This window comes from Cryptomeria japonica, chromosome 6, assembly GCF_030272615.1.
Source record: "Cryptomeria japonica chromosome 6, Sugi_1.0, whole genome shotgun sequence".
Lineage (NCBI taxonomy): Eukaryota > Viridiplantae > Streptophyta > Pinopsida > Cupressales > Cupressaceae > Cryptomeria > Cryptomeria japonica.
The window spans coordinates 170695544-170719107 of NC_081410.1; the positions used below are offsets into that span (position 1 = coordinate 170695544).

The window sequence follows — 23564 nt, forward strand, 5'->3', positions numbered from 1 at the left end:
TTCTTTCCCTTTACAATGATGGTGGTTTATCTTCAAACTCTATTTTTTAATAACTTAAATTAAGCATTTTTATATAATATTTTTTATTGTTTAATCTAATAACTAAAAATATATATTTAATTTTATAATAATTACACAAATTAAGATATATTTAAAAAATGATCTTTTGAAAATTTTATAAAAATACAAATAAATTTATTATTAAAAACATGTTATTTTAGATAATTTTATAATGAAAACAAAAATTTATAATAGATAGTATTTCTTTTCAACATCTATTTTTAGTTATTTAAAAATTATTTTTTCTATTAATATATAACTTGCGTTACAATTTAACTTTTAAAGTTTCATAAATATATAATTAGTAAATAATTATTGTAAAATGGTGGTGAGTATAAAAAGATCCAAATTATTATAAACAATAATATAATATATAAGATGTATTAAACATTGAAAAAAAAAAATCAAATATAAATTATAAACAACTAAACATCATAGATTGTGGAATCTAATATCATTAATTTCATAAATAAATATAAATAAAAAAATAATTAAATAACAATATATAAGCTACTAAGGAGCTAGAAGTTGGCTCAATTGACAAGAGCTTTCTGTAGTCGACGTGAGGTCATGAGGTCCACTATCCCCAACACATAAAGTAAAGGAAAATATATATATAATCCACTAATTTTTTTATATAATACATTCCAAAAATTCAAACTTAAAAACGATAAGAATAAAAACATTACGAAAAAGTGGATCCTTATATTTAAATATTTATTGACATAATTAATTAATTTTCAAACAAAATATTAAAGCCTCAAGGAATTCAAATATGTAATATTCTAAACAAGTGTTTTATTAATTTTTGAAGAGGAGGATCATGATGTAGCCACATGGAGTTATGTCATCTGCTAGGGTTTCTACGGGAGCTGCTGGTTTTCCTGTGGAGGCCAAGGGTTTTGGGCAAGCTTTGCAGTGTACGTCCACTAGTTTGGATGGAGCTTCTCCTGTCGGTAGCTTCGGATCTTTTGGGGGTAATACAAAGTTCGTCTCTCTGCATGGTGGGAGTTCGTTGTCGTGGAAAGGCACTCGATCAATTCAAGGTATTAGGGCATGCAAGGGGTTTGGTAGTTTAGGTAGAGATAGAGGGGTTTCTGTGCCCCTCCTTTCTTAGACTGATCCACACCCTAACAGACCACTAGTGGGATTTGATGCCAAGATCATTGAAGAAGTGAAAGAGAATGACCTCTATTTTGCAAAGATGGGGTTGACTGGGCATTTTCAAGGTGTTTGGCCAAGTCTGGCCGAATTACACAAATGGAATATAGAAAGTTGGAAGCCCATTTTGAAAGGTGATGTGCAGATTTACCCTGGTGCTCGAGGCTTTTTTGTGGTAGTTTTTGACAATGAACTGGATAGGAATAAAATTCTTTGTAAACAATTATGGTGGTAGGATGATAAGCATATGCTGTTATTAAAACCTCGATATCCTACCCTTAACCCTACGATAGAGGCTTTTGATAAAATTCCAGTTTGGGTAAGGTTACCTAATTTGCCTTTGCAGTTTTGGTTTGAAGCTTGTTTCAAAGCTATTGGTAACACCGTAGGTCAGTTTCTAGGGGTGGGTGAGGGTTCTTTGGACTACTTACATACCACTTATGCACGCATTTTAGTTGAGATGGACTATTCAACTGCTCCTCCTACTGAACTATCTTTGCAACTTGCAAACGAGATTTGGGTGCAGCCAGTAGATTATGAGAATATCCCTTTTAGATGTAGAAGGTGCTTTCAAACTGGTCACATGGCAACCAATTGTGTCAAGCAGAAATCAAAGAATGTGGCTTCTTGGTGGAGGGAGGCCTCTCCCCATCATTATTCTGTGAAGAAGGAAGATGGAATCGTCCAGGAAGGGGGTTCCGGGAAGGAAGCTGGCAATAAGGCTAAGGTTAAGCCAAGCCAGTCTATGACCAAGGTAGTTGATGATAAACTTAAGAAGAAAAAATTGGGTAGGGTGGATAAGGTCCCAAGGGAGCCGAGACTTGTAGATATAAACAATGAACCTGCTGGTGTTTCTGTTGAGGGAGGTAGTCATGATGTTTCATTATGTGGAAGACAATTTACTGTGGCCTCTTCGAGTGAATCTGTCAAGGTGCCTTAGGGTGTTATTGAGGAGGAAGAGGGGTGGATAGAGGTGCTTGAGAAGAAGAACACGAGAGCAATGAAGGATGTTTCACTTGTTCAATCAATTCATCCTCTTGTTTCTTGTGGAGTTAGTGGATGATCTATTGTTTTTGACTTATTGATGAGTTTTGGATCTTGTTACTTTGTAATTTAGAGAAATGGCTCCGTGTTTGTAGCCCCAACTAACTCGAGCCAAGATTAAAACCTGATTTATTATTAATAAAATAGTTTTTACCGATTAAAAAAAATAATAATATTCTAAAATAACAAAATAAAATTATTCCTAAATTATTTAAAATATTACAATTCATAGCATCTAACTTCTAATTTATTATTGTATCTTAATGCTTAAACAACCATAATTGTGCGCATCTAATATATTAACACAACATTTCAATTATAAACTGACATGTTAGAACACGTTATATGATAGTAATAATAAAAGCATTACACTAATGAACATTCTTATGACAATAGCTGAGAATATGTAAGATTCTCAAATTTCCTGTCGGCAGCCTTTGATGAGTGTTTTCCTCGTGCTTTAGATTGGCTAATCGATTTACAAATTAAATTTCAAAAGAAGGAAAAATTCTCAAGTTTCTCATTATGTATTTTTATTATTTTTATTTTGTTTTGATTTGTTTTGGCTTTCAATTTCATGCCTTGGGTATAGCTCTAGTCGCTGAATATAATAACCCTGGACCATCTATAAGTGAAAGTTGATAAGACTGTAATATGATACAGAAAAAGTATTTTCTACAGACAAGTTTTTTCTACAGTACAGCCACGAGATGAAGTGTATGGGGAGCGAACTTTGCTGCCATGGCTTCAAATTCTTTATCAAGATCCTCAAGACCAGGTATCCGAGAAACATTTCTGTAAACAAGTCCTCTGGTGATCTGGACTAAATAACTCATAACACCCACTAAATTTTTTTGAAGGGCAGCAGCGCAGATACGGTAAACTGAAGGGCAGATAAACAAACGATACGATTTTTGTGGTCAAATCCCAGAACTCCAAATGTAACAAACATGGTTTTCTGATTATCTCATAACAAGCCCAATAAAGATCTCTACTTGTTTCTTTCGACAGTGCCTAAAACCCATAAGAAACCGTATCTTGTTTACAGAGTTCCTTTCTCAATTTCCTTGAAAATAGCTGGCATGCATCCATGCTCAGATCAACTGCTGCTGCCAAAGCCACAAACAGTGCAGCATCTTGCATGCAAGTAACATATCTCCTGGCTATTTGAACTACAGGCCTGCTGCTCTGGTGTTCTCCTTGTACTGTAGAACTCATCACAAAGCCTCTGTAGGCACTTGGAGGGAAGGGCCAGGGATTATAACTAAAATCTCCACTGCTCTGAGGGCTTGGAACAGGAGAATTAACTGAAGAAGTCCCTAACTTGCCAGTACTCATGTCAATGAGAAACTTGCCTCCCTTTTGAGAACTAATCACTGATTCTGCAAGCAAAATTCCATTGTTAGTTCCCACCAGACCACCACCCTCCGCCAAGAGCTCAAATCTGAAGCCCAAACCTTCGTTGTTGCCACGTTCCCTCCAAGCTTCCAATCGACCCCATGGTCTCCAACTGTCGTCCATGTTTCCTGGTTTAAGAATGAGCCAAGCACCGGGATTGGAGCGGCTTACTTTATCTGTTCCAGATGAAGGAACAAAGGGGGTTATCATTGATGCAGCTGCAACAGGATAGCCAGAAAGGTCATGTATCATAATCAACCATCCCTTTCGCTCCTTTCTATCCCTCTCCCTACTGCTACCAAAAGAACCCAGCCAACTTCTGTTACTGTGGTCGAATTGGAGTTGCCTGTGGGCATATAAAAATCACTAATCAGTATGTCAATGCACCACAAAATGACATTCATCTAAACCATACATCGCCATGAGATCCTACATGCCATTTCAGTAACACCCATTTCCAATTATACAAAAAAGAAAAGAAAACGAGATAATCTGTGTATTATCACTCTAGAAAAATGCTCCTAGCATGACAATCTGTACAAGGATGATGTCCATAAGACCCACTTCAGATGATTAAAAAAACATAGTAAACTCCAAAATATATTTATGGAAAAGCACTCCTAACATGCCACTGCAAAAAGACAACCTCCATGACGCCCACTACAACTACAAACAGAATATATCTCTCATATTAGGATCTGTACAGTGGATTTCTTAATATTATACTACAACAAGAAAACGCATGCCAAATATGATTATGCAAATGCACTCTTAGCAAATTAATAAAGTATAACACCCATAACACCCACTTCAGATGACATAAACGCAAATGAACAGAAAATGATAATTTCTATATTGCAATTACAAAAAATTATCTCAGCAAAACAATCTGAAAGGATTACATCCGAGATGCCCACTTCAGATAATACAAACGTAAAAATTACAATAACCTCTTTATAATATAGATAAGCACTGGATAATCTGTAGAGCCTCAGGAAGGCATTCAATGCAACATGTAGACTATCTATATACATAATCTAGAAGTAGAGTGGAGAAGTAACGGTCGCGGTTATTTTGGTTTCAAAATGGACCTTTCGTACCGGGTGATAGCGACGTGTTAGTCAATCGCAGAATAGACGCGTCCATGTTGAACCAGGTTCAAACATTATGGTTGTACTTGTGATATTTATATGGGTACGTGTAAGCTCTGGGAGAATTTCTTTGGAGACAACTGTACAACCAATTTTAACTTGTGCATGTGCATTGTCATTAATTTGAAGGTGTTAGAGGTGGATTGTAATAGATGTCAATTAAGTCAAAGTTTGTTGGACTCTCAAATAGCATATTTAAGTTTTGATTTGTTTAGGCGGTTCATCTAAAATTACATTAATAGTTTGATTCTATTGAAAAAACTCTTTTTCATTTCAGATGAACCACTGGAAGAAATCAAAACTTAAAATGAACTGTTCAAACCAACTCCAATCCATCCATGATTATAAGAATTTATTATACTTGTTTGAAACTATATATTGCATTTCTTATATTTCTTTGAAATAAATCAAAATTTAGAGTGTATTCTTCAAACCAACTCCAATCCATCCATTTATGATTATAAAAATTCATTATACTTTTTCGAAATTATATATCATATTTGTATATTTCTTTTAAAGAAATCAAATCTTTAAAGTGTGCTATTCAAACCAATTCCAGTTATACAATTCATCATACTTCTTTGAAACTATATATCGTATTTCTTTGAAGCTTTATATTGTATTCATCATTTTTAATTTGTTGCTTATATTCAGCTGCAATTTTCTTAAGTAGTTTGTTAAATTTTACCGAGTAGAGATAGTGCTTAGATGCTGCCAATAGCTATGATCACCTCGACAGGTTTTTGAGACAATACAAATCATATCCGAGGTATTGTCTGGTCAGAAATTTCATTGTCCAGCAAAATATACAAATTAAAGCAAACCTTATACACAAGTCTTGGTTTGCCAACCTAATCTTACAACTTGTCTAAAACCAAGGAGATAATATAACGAAACTGCTCACAGAAGTATTTATCACAGTGAAAAGCTGAAAGCTACCCTGATAAAACAACAAAAAAAAATGTTCGCAAACAAGATGAGTCCAATTACAGGACCCCAAATGCACCAAATAAAGGGATTCAGATAACACTAACCGTGATCTGGAATTCCTCTCGTGGCTAAACTTGCAGCTGAAGATGGGTTGGCGAATACTATCCTGAATCTGGAAAATCTGCGGACTGCACTCAGGCTCACCATCAAAGTGGAAAACAAACCTAGGATCAGGCTCTGCCCTTACATTCAAATGCAGCTGAGTGCCCGGTTTCGAATCCCCGCCCTTCCCAATTGAAACCCAACCACTATGAAAAACAATCACCTTTTCAAAACATCCTCCAAGCTCCAAGGCCACCGAGAATTTCCCCAGCATCTTTCCCAGACCAATTCCACAGGTGGAACCCTGGCGGCCAGTGTAAATTGCGATCTCAAGTCGCGGTTTCGAACCCCCGAGGCAGGACCCCTGGGAAAGCTTAATAATCTCCGCCTGCTCCAAATGAAAACTTGCCGCCACATTATGCACATCCGGGGAAGGAGAATCCGCAGAAACAAGTGGTACTACGGTCTTCTGAACAGAAAATTTATCCAATTTCATTTCACAGAAACAAGGGATTCCCCAAGGATGGACGCCCGCACGGGTGGGCTTTGAAACCACAGGAACTCTTAGGGCAAGCCCGCCCACCAAAACCTTCACAAACGGACACGGATCCATTAAAACCCAGTTGATCTTTCACCAATTCACAAACCATAAGCCCGCCATTTTTAGCAATTAATCTGTAAAATTCGCGTTGGCCGGGCGATCAAATCCGTTTAAGTCCCCCATCACACTTAAGGCGCTTCAGCTTTAATCATTGGATTCGGGAGTGCTGCAAGGGGGATGCCCGCCACGTGTCGGTGTCACTGTTGGGTATTTGATTTCTAATTACGATTTGTGTGTGGAGACATGAGCTGTGAAGCACTGTGGAGACTGGTGATTGTGGGTATTGCTGGTGTTGGTACCGCAAGCGAGGGAAACTTTGCTGCGGCAGCAATCAAAGAGAATTTTTTGTTTTCCGATTTGGGCTGTCGCTTTCCTTTTCCTGCCTATGAGCTGGATCCTCTCTGTCACAATCTAGCTGTCAGTGATGTTGACTGCTCTCGGATTTGATACAGCGACAGCTCGAATCCAGGCAATATTATTATTGGGAAATGGAATGACGGTGGATAGGGACTTCGGCTTTTAAGGTTTGTTGGGCAGCGGCCATTGGCGGCAGCGTCAGCTCGGAGTGCATGTACACCATTGTTTACAATAATTCTTGCAGAAATTTGCTACATACCGACATGGGCTGGCTAATTATTATTATTATTATTATTTTTAAAGGTGAATTTTAATTTGATGTTTTTTGGTGTTGAGTTTAATTAGTTGAAATGTAAATTTGAGTTCTATTTTTTATAGGGACATCTAAGATGGAATTCTAAGTTGTGACTCGGGTTTTCTTTAAGGGCAGCGTAAATTTAAGCACTTAAGTGTTCCCATTCAACTTTAAAATTGTGAAAAAAAGAATAATTTAGAATCTTTCCCTATTTTGGTGGAGCAACTATTGTTTAGGAATAAAAAATAAGCCATGGAAGAAAAGGGGTTGTGACTTCTTAGGGCATGTTCCCATGCGGCTGCTTAGCTTATGGCTTATTTTTAATTCCTAAACAATAGCTGCTCCACCAAAGTAGGGAAAAATTCTAAATCATCTTTTTTTCACAATTTTAAAATTGCATGGGAACACTTAACTGCTTAAATTTAAGCAGAAAATAGAAGTGGATTTCTAAGTTGTGACTCTTGGTCTTCCATTGATGATTTCTAATGAGTTTGCTTGTAAGGAGCTTGTATTGGTCTAATGTTGATGCTTGCACAAGCAAGATATTTGTAATTGATATTCAATTACAAAAAAAGGTAGTTTAGATTGTCTACTTGATGATATTTTCCTATTTGATATGGATGTAGGTTGTTCATTTTATGAGATGGTGATATTTTATCTCCACCATCTCTTTGTTATAGAAAAGGCATGTTCTTATTTCTCACTCCTCTTGAGTGTTGTACCTTTGTTGATCTCGCATCTAAGATGATTTGAATTGGGTCTTGATTGAGCCATTAATGTTTTCACCTTCCATTAATTTCTACTCTTAATGAAACTTTTTTGTCATAGTCTCAAGTAGGGTTAAGCTCTTATATAGGGTGAATTTCATTTTATTTTTTCAAGTAAGATAGTTAGATTGTCCACTTTCAAGTTATTTTCATACTTGATATTAATATAGGTTCTGCACTCTACGCTATGTTTGTTCATCTCCACCATTTCCTTGCAATAAAAAATGCATGTTATTATTTCTTGCTCCTCTTTTAGTGTTGTGTCTTTGTTGATCTCGCATCTCAAATGATTTGAGCTAGGCCCTAATTAATTCGTCAACATTTTTTCCTTGCACTAAACTTGTTTTCTTATGGAGACTTTTTGTCATAATATAAAGTGGGGTTAAGCTCTTTGATATAATATGCCTTTTCCAACTAGTTTGTCTTATCCATGTTAGGGCCCTAAATTTTCCTCACATACTTGTTTAATTCCTCATTAGTGTTCCGACACTCTTGCATGTTAATGTCCCATTCACCCATCCATTTCTAGTTATATTACATTGATGTGTTCTTCATTTTGCTTAGATTTTCACCCATCACCATTCTTATCCAATGGTGGTTTTCTATACTTTGTGTCCTTTTAAGATAACTTAATATTTGAGTCATCATCAATGCCTCTAATGGGAAAATACATATTTTGTTTAATAGAATCTCACATTGAACTAAAGTTTGGATTTGGAGGCTCTTGTTATTAAATGCTTTTGGATTCTCTCTATCTACCCTCATCTTTTATTTAACACATTATAGCCCTAAACTTCAGACCCATATAGGACAACTAATGTGGCGAGCAAGTCAAATACATTATCTTGGTTTTCTAGTTTGATAGTTATGCATTCCTACATCTTATTTTCAGTGAGTATAAAGATTTTCATTCTCTTGTACTCTTTTCTCTCTACATGTCTCCCAACAAAGCCTATTGTGAAAATCAAGTTAGACATGAATGTCTCCCACTAATTCCAACAGGCTTCCTTTGAAAATGAATTTTTTAATTTTTTTTTCTCTATAATAAAAAGATCACGACTTTCATTTTGTAGGTGCTCATTTGCATCCCCACCCCCTTGGAGACCTATAAAGCCCTCAAATGTTCTCTATCAAACTACAAATTATTTTTGCAATTAGGATGAGATCATTTACATATAAGAGTAACTTTATTACATATGTAGTATATTGAATGGCCACCACCAATTTTGTTTATCTATTCTTCTAGCATATCAATATATATCTCAAACAAAATAGGGGAGATTAGGCATCCCATTTGACACCAATGTTGCTTCCAAAGAATTCTAACATTCCTCTACTATGTTGGTTTTTTCCTTGACCTATGCATAATGTTTATGAATTGTTGCTTTATATTAATATGTAACTCTAGCTTCCATCATCTTGTTTAAAAGAATTTCTCTAGGCATTGTGTCAAATATATATTTTAAATAAAAACAACATAAGATTTCTTCTCTTTAGGTCGTCACACAATTTTTCAATTAAGTACCCAAGGATTACATAGTGGTCAATAGTGGAATGCTTTGGTCTAAAACCTACCTATCAATTTGTTCCTTTTCCTTCTTTTTATGCTTAGCTTCTAATTACATACTAGATACCATGTTGCAATTTTTTTTTAGAAAGAGGATTCCATAATGGTGTGGTAGTTTAATGAATTTTCAATCTTTGGTTTTAGAGGGATAACAACATTAATCATCCACTTTGTTAGGAATCCCTCTAGGATGACATAATTGAAAATCATTTGTTGTGTTGTATGAGGACCTTAATTCCCTATTTAAAATATTTTACTTGCAACCCATATATCTTGCACTTTACTCCTTGCTAGACTATTTATGCCTCGTGTCATTTATTCCATATATAAGAGTTCAATCATAGTGTTGATTATAGGGGGTGGGGGATGGATCATGCAAAGAGTGTGTTTATCCGGAACTCACTTGTAGAGTAACTTTGTATAGTCTAACCATTGTGTATGTATGATATTATTTTCTATTTATTTTCTCTTTAATTGCAATTTCTTGTAAGAGATTTTGGTGTTGAGTTTTCCAAGAGAAATTGGTCCTTCCATTCTTGTGTTCACATAATATATCAATTTTCACAAGCCTTCTTATTTTATTTGTCTATCTTAAGTTCTCTCAAATTTCATTGCTACCTTGTACTCTTCATCATACTATGTTTTTGTTCAAAAAGTCCTTATATTTCCTCTATTAGGCCTAGATCTTTTACATGTACTAAATGCTTCGTGAAGTAACATAATAAACATACTTTATTTTATTGGATCACTTGTCCTACAAGATGTACTTCTTTCTATTTTTGAAAAATGTTTGTCAAGGATTGTCTCAAATAATTATCAATATTCACGAGTCATGAAGATTTTACCTTGAATGTGTCTTTTGATTGGGGGTGGGTTTGTTCTCTTTGTTGATTGTTTATGTTCATGCCAATCTTTAGATATAGGACTATGATCTAATATTGACTCTAAAGGACAGTGTCCAATATCTAACTCCTTTAGCCTTGAAGTAGAGCTCTATGAGTAGATAAATGTGTAATGCCCCAATTTCTTTCCTAAGACACTAATAGACAAATTTTTTTTTTTATAATATAATTGCAACATCAACATGCCACATTAGATGCCAATTGTTAGGCCTCTTTCTCAACCAATAAAAATTAATGCCATTTCTATTATGGACTATTTGTATGATATGTCTATCCTTAATTAAACTTTATCTATATTTTTCATTATTTTAGGTGTTTAGGTGTATATTTTAGGATCTATTTAATTTTTAATTAATTTTATCTCGGTTGTTTACTATTTTGCAATGTACGTTTATACTTTAGGATATATTACAAAATCTTATTCTATTTCTTTATAGAGGAGCACACAATATAATAATCATCGATCATGTGAATGCAATTAGTTCAACAATTTATTAATCTAGTAAGGATGTTTCTTTAGTAAATGAAACATATTTGCAAGAGAAATAAAAGCTACAAAAATAATCATCAAAGATGAATATTCCATTAAGAAGTGGTTATTGAGATTTGAAAAATGAATCATGGTGATAGAGAACTTCAAAACCAAAATCTTCAAAGGGGCATATAATATTTTAAATAAAACACTTACGAGCACATTAAGAAGGAACCAAATTTTAAAAGGAGTGGATTTGGGTCTAGGAGAAAGAAGTCACAAATTTTGTAACATGAGTATACAATAGATAAATTATATCTATGTGATGGTCTAAAATGGAAAATGGATGAATTTGTTAAATATCTGGGCAACTGGGGGGGATGAATCAATTGTCAACTTTAACTTTTTCTTCAATTCTTCTACACATCCGGATTAACCAATAAAGTTAACTAATGTAGATATAACATGAAAACATATACACACAAAAGATCACATATTGAATGACAAATATGGCATGGAAAACCCAAGAAGGGAAAACTCATAGAGAATGTTAGTTCTCAATATATAACATCGGTTAAGGTGATTTTTACAAAGAGTGGCTCACTGCGGGAGGGCTCACTACCGAAGGAAGAAAGAAAGATAATCCAGCACTGTAACACAATTTGCAATACCAAAACTATTTCCGGTGCCTCAGCAACAACACACTTCATACATCATTAGTAGTCAAATTTTTCTTTTCAATCTTGCACATCTTTCATATCTTCGTCATTCAATTCATGCTCTTATTTATACTGTCTTAGACAAAATAATCTTCTAAGTCGGCCAAGACGAACATTCTAAAATAGGTCAACCCTAAACATTCTGGTGGTGGGAAGGAATGAGAAGTAGACCATACCACAACACACATCAACGGTCAAATCAATGTGTTACGTCCATCACATATTGCAGACTCAAATCATGACCCACACACTACACCAATGTCATTACTCATCTTTTAATTTCAGACTTAATCCAGACCCAAAATAGCGCTACCCAATACAACAAAATAAGAGTGAAAATAAGATACTAATAAATACAAATGATCAACACCATATCCAAATTCAGATCACCATCAACTCAATCAATCCACGTTGAATATCAACTGAAACACATCTTCCAAAGCACCAAAGATTCTGAGAACGCAACTTCCCAATCACCAATACCAAAACCATATGTTGACATCAATGACAACCATTAATGACAACCATAAACATCACATTATTGTTGATATAAGCTAACTTCCTATGCTCATTATTGTGAGGGATAAAATATGTTTAATAATTCAAATGGGTAAATTGTCAAAATAAAAAATAAAAAATAAAAAAATGAAATAGTAGTTTATATACTTGTTTCGATTCCGCACATGATTTCAATACATAATAGTCTCCATGTATTTATATTGCCAAATGATGTATTTTGTTTGACCCAATTCTTTTTAGATGGAGATGGGCCATGATAGTAAATTTCAAGTCAATCCAACTTGATTATAATTGAGAAATTCTGAGGATGATGATTCATTAGGGGAGAGAAAGCAATAGTCTATCATTCTCAAATTTTAAAAAGGCTAGTGTCTAGATAAAAATGTGAAAATTGAGAAACATGAACAATATTAATTAATTTTGACAAACTATAATTCCTCTTAATATGAACATCTCTTAATGACATTTATGCTTTTCAAGGTCTAGTGATATTTGAATAATTATTCAGACATGTGTTTTTTTTACCTTAAACAAGAACAAGGCCTTCTATTAAGGATCAAGAGGTTTATACTAATCTTTAATTAGACTTGTGATTATATGTATGTATGTAAGTGTGTGAGTGTCTATATATATGATTTCTAAGAAACTTGATATTTTGACATAATTTAATAACTATGCAAGTGATGTTGATATAGAGACTAAGTTGATGGGGGTACCTTATTTCATGAAATTGAATTGGTGTTTGGTAATAGTAGTGTATGTATAGACCAATAGGGAAAGACAACCTAGATTGTTGGTATAAATAGCCTAATAGATATCTACGATAAGCTAGTCGAGAAAATAAGGATAGGATTATTAAGGAATTCCAATAAACCAAAGGTATTATTTAAGAAGTTTTGAATAGAAAGAAATAGGGCATTGCTTAGCAATGAAATAAACAATACAAACTAATAAAATAAGAAACATCAAGGAAGAAATGAAGTTTCCAGCTAAGACATACCAATGGAAGGAAACCCAAGCCAAGATTTTGAATGGCTTAAAAAGATCTGCAAAATTTTAAGATTCCCTAATACAAGAAGTTCTTGTATGACTATTCTAAATTTAAAGGTATCACCCAAATAGACCCTTAAGATTAGAGGAGGAACTAAAAAACTAGTAATAACATGGAAGTTGGAAACAATGGAAACAAACCATCATAAAAAGGGGAACTAAATAATCTTTGATAAAATATATGCATGTCTTAAGAGTCTAATAATATTTAATTTCATGAACATTGTTATGTATGTGTACACATGTATGTACTATGTGAGCCCCATACCAACCTAGTCATTATGTTATGTATATATGGGTGTGTATGACTAAATATTCAATCAAATAGTACATTGGAGTCCTTTGGGACTCAAGGGAAGTTACCAAAAGTTTGTATTGACCAAGTGATATAAAGTAGCTTAGAGTATGTTTTGATTGAGTGATAGGGACAAGATCAAGGTATACATGTTATCTAGGTGATGTGACAAACTTAAAGAATGTGTTAACTAGGCAATGGGGACAAACCTAGATAATTTAATTGTGTGGTGGGGATAATATTACTCTATTGTTGTATTGAGTGATGAAACAAGCTTAAGGTGAAGTAGAAAAGTTAGGAAGGTATTCAAAGATTATTATTGTGTATGTGTGTTCTTGTGACATGTGTGCTGTAGGATTTGAGAAATACAAATCCACAGAACCCAAAAGAAACCTGCATGCAAGAAACCTGTCACAGAGAAAGAGAGAGAACGAATACAAGGGTTTTGGCTTTGACAAAGAGAAAAGATGTATTATCAGAGAAAAAATGAATCAAGAAAAATGAATAATATAAGAGATCAATCCTTATAAAGGAGATCAACACCAAAAGGAAAACCTAACCCTAAGGTGTGAGCATTTAATAATTAAATATTAATTATTAAATGACTAATGTATGCATAAAGAGAAATCTTAAGAGGAGAGAAAAGTTAATTAATTACTTTACTCTAACACCCCCCCTTAAGATGAGCTACAATGCAGCTACAAACAATGCAGAAGAAAGCAAAGGAACTACAATGCAAAGGAGGGTCCCGACAACAAGGCCTGATCAGGTACCCGAATACAAGAAAATCTCTATAAAGCGGAGTAAAGGAGAAAACCTAGTGGGAAAAAACTCCTCTCCAAAAAGAGATAAAGAATCATGCTGAAAAGAAAACATGAAGGAAGGAAGGCCTCACTGAGACCCCCCAAGGACAACTTCCTTCACCCCAAGCATTGAGCGCAACTGAAGATAGCGCGGAGATGCCAAAGGTTTAGTGAAGATGTCTGCAACCTGCTCCTCTGTAGGAATATACTCCAAGATGAGAGAACCATCCTGAATCAACTGCCTGATGAAGTGCATGTGGATTTCAATATGCTTTGTCCGCTGATGCTCCACTGGGTTGCGAGAAATGTGAATGGCACTCTGGTTGTCACACCAAAGAATAGTGGGACAATCTGGAGGAAACCCAAACTCTGTCATTGACTGCCGAAGCCATAAAACCTCCTGACTGGCTAACACTGCTGCTCGGTACTCAGCCTTTGTAGATGATAATGCAATAGCGGACTGCTTTTTGCAAGACCATGTAATAGGACCAGAACCAAGGCAAAAAACGAAGCCAGAAAAAGACTTCCGATCATTGACATCACCAGCCCAATCGGAGTCAGTGAAGCCAATGATATGAGGGGATCCTGAAGAGTAGTGAATGCCATAATGTGTGGTGCCCCGAATATATCTCAAAATACGTTTGGTTGCTTGCCAATGGCTCTCATGAGGATCATGGGAGAACCGAGAGACAAGGCCAACCGCAAAGGAAAGATCAGGACGAGAATGTGTTAGGTACAACAGACTGCCAACCAACTGCCTATATAAAGTGGGGTCTACTGAAGGAGTAGAGCAAGTGGAAGACAAAACAACACATGACTGAAATGGAGTGGGAGCAGACTTGCAATCAAGCATGCCAAATCGCTGAAGCATATCAAGAGCATACTTCTCCTGAAAAATGGAAATCCCATCCGAAGACTAAATAACCTGTAGACCCAGAAAGAAGTGCAAGAGACCAAGATCTGTCATCTCAAACTGCTCCATCAAAGCTCTCTGAACACTCTGAATCATGGAGGATGAGCTACCTGTAATGATGAGATCATCTACATATAGCACTAGAATCAAAAGATCACCCTCCTGACGCTGAATATAGACTGTGTGATCAGAATGATAGCGTGTGAAGTGCGAGGAAAGCAAGAAGGAGTCCATCTTCTCATACCAAGCCCTGGGGGCTTGTTTGAGACCATACAATGAACGTCGAAGTCTGCAAACCAAAGAAGTGTCCTGCACAAAACCCTGAGGCTGCTCCATATAGATCTCCTCATGTAGGTCTCCATGCAAGAAGGCACTCTTCACATCCATCTGAAACACTGTCCATCCCTGTGAAGCTGCAATTGAAAGTACCAGGCGTATAGAATTCATCTTGGCGACAGGAGCAAAGGTCTCAGAGTAGTCAATACCCTCTACCTGAGAAAACCCCTTCGCAACAAGACGGGCCTTATACTTATCAATAGAACCATTTGCAGCATACTTGGTACGATACACCCACTTGCACCGAACCAACTTTCTTCCCTTAGGAAGAGGACAAAGATCCCAAGTATGATTCTTCATCAAAGAAGAATACTCCTCATCCATGGCCCTATCCCACTCTGGGTGTCCTGTCGCCTCTGAAAACTTTTGAGGATCATCTGAAAGGGTATGAATCAAAAGACTAGAACCAGATGTCTGAGCACGAGTGCGACGAGTATCTGAAGGATCACCTGCCAAAGAACCAGCTGCTTCAACAGTATCACGGGCCCACTTCGGCAAAGATGGAGCAACTAGTGGTGGTGGAGATGGTGGATCATGATCTAGATCATCCTCAAGAGATAAGTAATCCTCAAGAGATGAAGAGGAAGGAGTAGGCAATGAGGGAGAAGCTGGTGATGGAGAATCCATCTGAGGATAGCACTCATCAAACTGGACATCCCGTCGAAACAAGACCTCTCTGGAATCAGGATCAAACAACCTGTATGCCTTAACATCCTCACAGTAGCCAACAAATATGAGTGGTCAGCTCTTCCTCTCCATGGCGTTCCGCTGAGCATCAGGAATAAATGCCCAAGCCTCACTACCAAAAACTCAGAATGTAGAAACATCAGGCTTGACATGGGTCCAAGCCTCCTCAGGGGTCATATGTCGTAATGCCTTATGGGGCATCCGATTCTGAATATAATTGGCACAATTGACTGCCTCAGCCCAAAATGAAGAACTCATAGCTCGAGACTGTATCATACAATTTACCATCTCCTGTAAGGTTCTGTTCTTTCTCTCAGCAACACCATTCTGTTGAGGGGTATAAGGAACTGTAAACTGATGCTGTAAACCATGCTCAGTGCAAAAACCTTTGAAAGCCTGATTTACATACTCCCCCCCATTATTTGTGCGTATCCTCCTGATAGAAAGTCCAGATTGCTTCTCCACAAATGTCTTAAACTTCCTGAAAGAGTCAAAGACATCAGACTTGTACTTAAGAAAGTACACCCATGTACGTCTGGAGAAGTCATCAATAAAAGTGAGTACATAACGGGCCCCTGAAAAAGGAGGAGTCGGAAAGGACATAAGATCACTGTGTACCAACTCTAGGGCTGCCCTAGCACGAGAGGCTCGACCCTTAGGAAAAGGATCTCGATGATGTTTACCAAGGACACAACCATGACATACACCATCTGTACAAGAAATCTGTGGAAGCCCAATCACAAGTGCCTGTGTACTCATCTGCTGTAGATATCTGTAATTGACATGACCAAAACGCTCATGCCAAAGCCTGCTCACTGAATCTGCATGTGCTATAAGAGAGGAACCAACAGTGTCTGAACTCTCAAAGCCATCAAAACTATATAAGTGAGATGCAGAATCCACACTCCCAGTAGCCACAACCAAGTCAGGATCATGAAGATCTCGAATAACCACATCATGTGGAGAGAACTCAACTGTCTTACCAGAGCCAGAGTGGAAAATCTGATAAACGGATAGAAGGTTTGTCGAAATGTCAAGAACCAAAAGCACATCCTGAAGACAACCACCATCCAATGAAACAGTACCAGAACCCTGAACGGAAAGTTGTGCTGAGTCACCAACTGCAATATGTCTAGTGCCTGTAGGAGCAAGAGCGGTGACCAAATCCTGTGTGTGTGTCATATGGTGAGAGGCACCAGAATCTAGAATCCAAGTGGACGCTGAGGACAATGCTCGTGCAGAAAGAGCATGACCTTTCCCTATGGGCTGTGAAGGAGGCTGTGGTGCACTGATATTATGTTGCTGCATGGCTTCCTCCAAAGCCTCTAAACGTTTCCAACACCTGGAAACGAGATGTCCTTCCTTGCCACAAAAACTGCAAGGATCACCTGATTTCTTCTTAGTCTTGGAGGAAGACTCACCAGACTTTGAAGATTTGCCCTGTTTAGAATTGAATTGTGGTTTTGAATCAGACATAGGTGGTGGCTTGGAGGGATTCTCACTAGCCTCTGAATCTTTCTTAGGCTTCGGTTTCTGCTTCTGTTTTCCTTTGGAGGACTGGGCTACCAATGCTTGGTTCTGTGAACCTGAAAGTGAATCCAACTGCTTAAGCTTAGCTTGCTCATGAGTCAGACAATCACAAAAGACCTCAAAAGAAGGCATGACATGTCGAGCACCCAAGGCATCCATGGTGGAATAGAAGGTCGAAGAGAAGATCTGAAATGGACCCCGAAGCTTGGAGAGAATCAGGAAAATGTACTCTGTATCAGTCTTAGTCTTACCACAACCCTGCAAGATAGATCTTTGCTGTTTGAACTTCATCAGAAAGTCCTCAATAGAAGGAAATGAATCAGGTACCAAGGAAGTTAACTCTGCCTCAAGCTGCAAAGCTTTGAACTCGTTGACAGTACCAAAAAGTCCCTCAAACTTGGTCCAAATGGCTCGAGGAGTGATACAACCCTCAAGATGAAACTGGAGACTGTCGGAAATGTGTAAAGCTATCAATCCCATAGCCTGATCCATATTGTTCCTGTGCTGCATAATCTCAAAAGGACGTATCAACTGAGGCTAAACCTCATCCAAACAGGACCATAACCCTTTTTACTGGAGAAGAGTCATCATGCGACCCTTCCAAGTGTGGTAATTATGCGGTGTGAGAGATTCAATAGGTCTGTCTGCCATCCTTTGAACTGTGCCTCAACTGGTCTGAATTTTTAATTATTATTAAGTGGTCTTTCAGAACTAGACAGAAGATGCAGAAGGGGGTTTGATTTTTTTGTATTGGTGTTTGTAAATTCTGGTTTTCTGATGTAAATAACAGAAAGCAAGAGAAAACACCCCCCCACAATGCAAAAAACTAATCCCCAGTACAAACTGAAAGCCAGAAAATGATAGAAAGCAATAACGGGTTGAGACAAAATTTGGAGCACCTGAAGAATTTTCTAATGAAATAGACTATAGATCTAGAAAGAACACAGAACCACCTTTCTGACGCCTATTCCCTTGCGAAAAACGGAGTCCGTATGCAAAAGATATGGCTCCTGGAGTGCAAAAAACTTGTTCTGACTTTGACTGGCAAAAAACACTACAAAACGGCAAAATAAAAAAAAAAGTCCTATATTAATTAGATCAAGCTCAGAACTAGCTTTCCAACGCCTATTTGTTTTTGAAAAACGGAGATCGGACGCCCAAGTTATGCCCGATTTTGTAAAATTGCTCCTAAAGAGACCTAGATGGGCCTTTAAGCCCTCAAGGGCTTAAAAAAAATAAGCCCTTGGTCCTTTGGGCGACCAGGGGCGGGCGTAGGGGGGCGGCGGCGTGGGGGCGGCATTGTGGCAGTGGGCGGCGCGATGGCTGGGCGCGGGCTAGGCGCAGGCTGCGAGCAAGCGGCTGGCTGCGCGCAGGCGGCAGGCGGCGCGTGGGCGGGATACCGTCGGCGGCGGTGGACGCTGAGTGGCCGCCAGGCTGCTTACCGGCGGCGCGGCGGTTTACACTGGCTGCGCCCGGTTTTTTTGAAAAAATCGTGGTTTTTGTTTTTTTTATTTTATTTTTTTCGAATTTTTGCCTCGGTTTTCGTGCCCTAGGGCCGCACGGCCTTGGGGCAAAAAAAAAATTGCCTCCTGGTGCAACTGTGTCCAAATCGGATGAATTTTATATGGAAATAAGGGTTTTTGGGCGTTACGAGCTCAACGGTGAGGTCCGTTTGGGCTCAAAGTGCACCGAAAAAAAATACCCCCTATTCCAAAATAAAAAACAGAAGACAAACACAGATCTGATGCAACCAAAACCTGGATCTCAAAATCTTTCAAAAGTCTGAACAAGCTACAGTAGATCTGGCTCTGATACCATGTAGGATTTGAGAAATACAAATCCACAGAACCCCAAAGAAACCTGCATGCAAGAAACCTGTCACAGAGAAAGAGAGAGAACGAATACAAGCGTTTTGGCTCTGACAAAGAGAAAAGATGTATTATCAGAGAAAAAATGAATCAAGAAAAATGAATAATACAAGAGATCAATCCTTATAAAGGAGATCAACACCAAAAGGAAAATCTAACCCTAAGGTGTGAGCATTTAATAATTAAATATTAATTATTAAATGACTAATGTATGCATAAAGAGAAATCTTAAGAGGAGAGAAAAGTTAATTAATTACTTTACTCTAACATGTGCTTGGGGTGAGTCATATGTTGTATCATGCATGCAATGTTCCTATGTATGTGTTGTTGGTATTTTGGTATGGTTTTGTCATTGATGTCAACACCTACTAAACCTTATCAACTCTGGCACTTCAGAGAATCAACAACATTCACTGGCAAGTAAATGACTCATGCACAGTCACCAGTATCTGGTACACCGAAAGGATATAATGATCACCGACACTTGGAATGGCATGGAAAACACTTAGTCATGTTGAAGACATCGTTTGGACACTTTGTCTTGGAAAATCATTTATTAGCATATTCGTATTTGCATATTTGTTGTTACCGGGAAATAGGTCCAGGTTATACACCGACAGGTTTATCTTTTCTAGATCAGCATGGCATGCTATGGAGATGACTTATTATTGTTGTAAATGCATTAAGCCGACATGTTGAATCGATCATTACATCGGGCATTATTTTATTTGTAAATTGATTTTATTGTAATATCTCTTAGAGCCGACCTACTAAAATGGGTCCTAGGTTATGATATAAATGTAAGATCTTATTTGTAAGATCGGATGTGGAATGTGAAGAAGAATTGTGTGAAGGTATATGCGAGATTAAGCAGAGCTATACACGCAGACATCATTTGAAGGTGAAACAAGGTTTTTGTGAAAGCATATCAGAACTACACCAGTACTGAATCCAGCATATGAAGATGCTTTTTTGAGTTGGATTTAACCATCCAATTGTAGTCAGCGTGACTCCTATTTTGTGTTTGAGCAGTGAGCTCTAGGTGCTTGGCCTTTCTGCATGTGCATACCCCATTTGTATACACTTACTATCTGCAGTAGTATCATCTGATTGTGGGTAAGGTTTCCCACCATGGTTTTTCCCCTTACAGGGTTTCCACGTATAAATATTAGTGTTAAGTGTTGTGGATGACTTTGTCTTTTTGTTTCATGCATTAATCTTTATCGGTATTGCAATTATCTGATAAAACTGTCCACCGATATAAAAGACTGGTTCACCGGTATTAAGCAGTAAGTTGGTTAAGTTGTTTTTGTTTTGAATTTATTTGACAACTGATTCACCCCCCCCTCTCAGTTGTCTCCAGGACCTAACAATTGGTATCGGAGCCTACTCCTCTTTTACATAAGTTTAACAGCTTGAGGAGATCCAATGTCTACTAACTATTTCAGGAAGGACAATCCTAAACTTGATGGAACCAACTATGGCATATGGAAGATCAGAATGGAGACACATTTAAATTGCATTGGAAAGGACATCTGGGATGTTACAAAGAATGGCTATACTACTCCTACTCAACGCCAGCCTAATCCACCTAACTTGACTAAAGTTGAAGAAAATGATTGCAAAGCAAGAGAAGCACTTTTGAGCGCATTAATAGATCAACAAATCATGGGATTATCAGATAGATCAACTGCTAAAGCTATTTGGGATCATTTGGAAACATTGAATGAAGGAGATTCCACAGTCAAAATTGCAAAGCTTGAAAGCTTCTGGGTCAGGTATGAAAATCTGAAAATGGAAGAAGATGAAAGGATTTCTGCTTTTATGGAAAGAGTTAATGAAATTGTTTTGGGTATTAAATGTTGTGGAGGAACCTTAAGTGAAGATGAAATTGTTTCAAAAGTTTTAAGAGGATTTCCACCGGCATATAAAATGAAGGTCATTGCTATAAATGAGTTAAGAACAATGCCTAATACATCAGTAACTAGAGATACAATTATTGGAAAACTTTTAGCCTTTGAAATTGAAGAATTTGGTCCTGTTGCTACTATAAAGACAGATTTAGCTTTTAAAGCATCAACATCATCTGCATCATCATTTGAAAAATTTGATTGGAAAGCCTTTTATGCAAGACAACTTGAAGAAACCAGGAAAGAAAATGAAGAACTCGAAGAACTTGAAGCACTATTTGCAAGGAAAATGCCTAAAGGCCCAGTTGGAAGTAAGTATGAAGGTAAAGCACCCTTTAAATGTTTTAGCTGTAATAAGATTGGTCATATGGCTTCAAGATGCCCTGATAGACACACTAGAATAAGAGAAGAAGCTAGAAGAACATACAAGCCTAACCCTGAATATCAGAGATACAAATTTAAGAAGAATAAAGATAAATCTTGTTATCTTGCTGATGAAGGAGTGATTGATGATTCTAATGAGGACCTGACAGACAATGGATGGGTTTTTGTTGCTATAACAGAAGATCAACCGACACCTACAATCCAACAGGTAGAGAAGGCCTTAGCAGCTAAAATTGAAGTAAAGGATGAATGGATCATTGATTCAGGATGCTCACATCATATGACAGGTGATAAAGGTAAATTCTTGAACTTTCAAGAATATAATGGAGGTCTAGTGAGATTTGGAGATGATAAAGCTTGTTTGATCAAAGGTAAAGGTACAATATCTCTTGATGGTAAGCATAATACTGACAATGTTTACTATGTTGAAGGTTTAAAACATAATCTTTTGAGTGTTGGTCGATTAGTTGAGAAAGGATTTCAGTTACAATTCAAAAATGGAAAATGCAAAATCATGAATAGAACTAGTTTAGAAATTGCAACTGGTAATCAAACTAGAGGAAATATATTTCATTTGAATAACGGTGAAAAGACATGCTTGATTGCACATATTGATGAAAGTTGGCTATGGCATAAGAGACTTTGTCATGTAAACTTTGATTGCATGGTGAAAATCAGTACTACTAAGGCAGTTAGAGATTTACCTAAAATTGTCAAACCTCACAATACAGTATTTAAGGAATGTCAATTTGGAAAACAAGTTAGAACTACCTTTAAAAGTATTCCAGAAAAATCAAATAATGCTCTTGACTTAATTCATACTGATTTATGTGGTCCAACTAGAACTAAAAGCTTGCAAGGTGATAGATATTTCATGCTAATCATTGATGACTATTCTAGAATGTGTTGGGTTACTTTTCCCAGAGAAAAATCAGAAGCACTTGGGAAGTTCAAACTGTTCAAAGCTATGGTAGAAAATGAAATCAATAAGAAAATCAAATGTCTAAGATCAGATCAAGGAGGAGAATTTACATTTAAGGAATTTAATGCATTCTGTAAAGTGAATGGAATTAGAAGACAAGTATCAACACCTCAGACACCACATCAAAATGGAGTTGTTGAAAGAAAAAATAGAACTATCTTGGATGCAGCTAGAAGTATGTTATCAGAAGCAAACCTACCACATGTATATTGGAGAGAGGCGGTAAGTACAATGGTCTATACATTCAACAAAGTTCACATCAAAGGTGAAACTGGTAAGACCCCTCATGAACTATGGTTTGGTATTACTCCTACTCTTAAATATTTCAGAATATTTGGAAGCAAATGCTATATTAGAAGAGATGAGTATATTGGGAAATTTGATCCTAGAAGTGATGAAGGAATATTTCTTGGTTATTCATCTAAGAGTAAAGCATATAGATGTTTTAACAAAAGATTACAGAAAATTGTTGAGAGTACAAATGTGAAGATTGATGAACAATTCAGAGGAACTTCAAGGTATATAGATTCTGAGCCAGCAACAAAAATTCTAACAAATGAACCTACACTGAACCCACCGATACAGAATGAAGATCCAGTTACACTGGTATCATCTGAAAATTCCACTGTGATTGAGGAACAACAACAAACAAAGACACCCCGGTATGTAAGATTGAATCATTCTGAAGATCAGATAATTGGAAACAAGTATAAAGGAGTTATGACAAGAGGAAGATTGGCAAATGAAGAGGTATGTCTTAT

At 36.9% G+C, this 23564-nt stretch overlaps 1 protein-coding gene across 1 annotated transcript; it reads right to left on the bottom strand.

The window, feature by feature from the left end:
• Positions 1-2867: 2867 nt before the first annotated feature.
• On the bottom strand, positions 2868-6765 carry LOC131071792 (uncharacterized). The gene is made up of 2 exons (XM_058007745.2): positions 5849-6765; positions 2868-4009 (listed from the first exon to the last, which is right to left on the bottom strand). The coding sequence occupies exons 1-2, from the start codon at positions 6457-6459 to the stop codon at positions 3280-3282; spliced, it is 1341 nt and encodes a 446-aa protein (XP_057863728.2). The 5' UTR covers positions 6460-6765; the 3' UTR covers positions 2868-3279.
• Positions 6766-23564: the final 16799 nt, after the last annotated feature.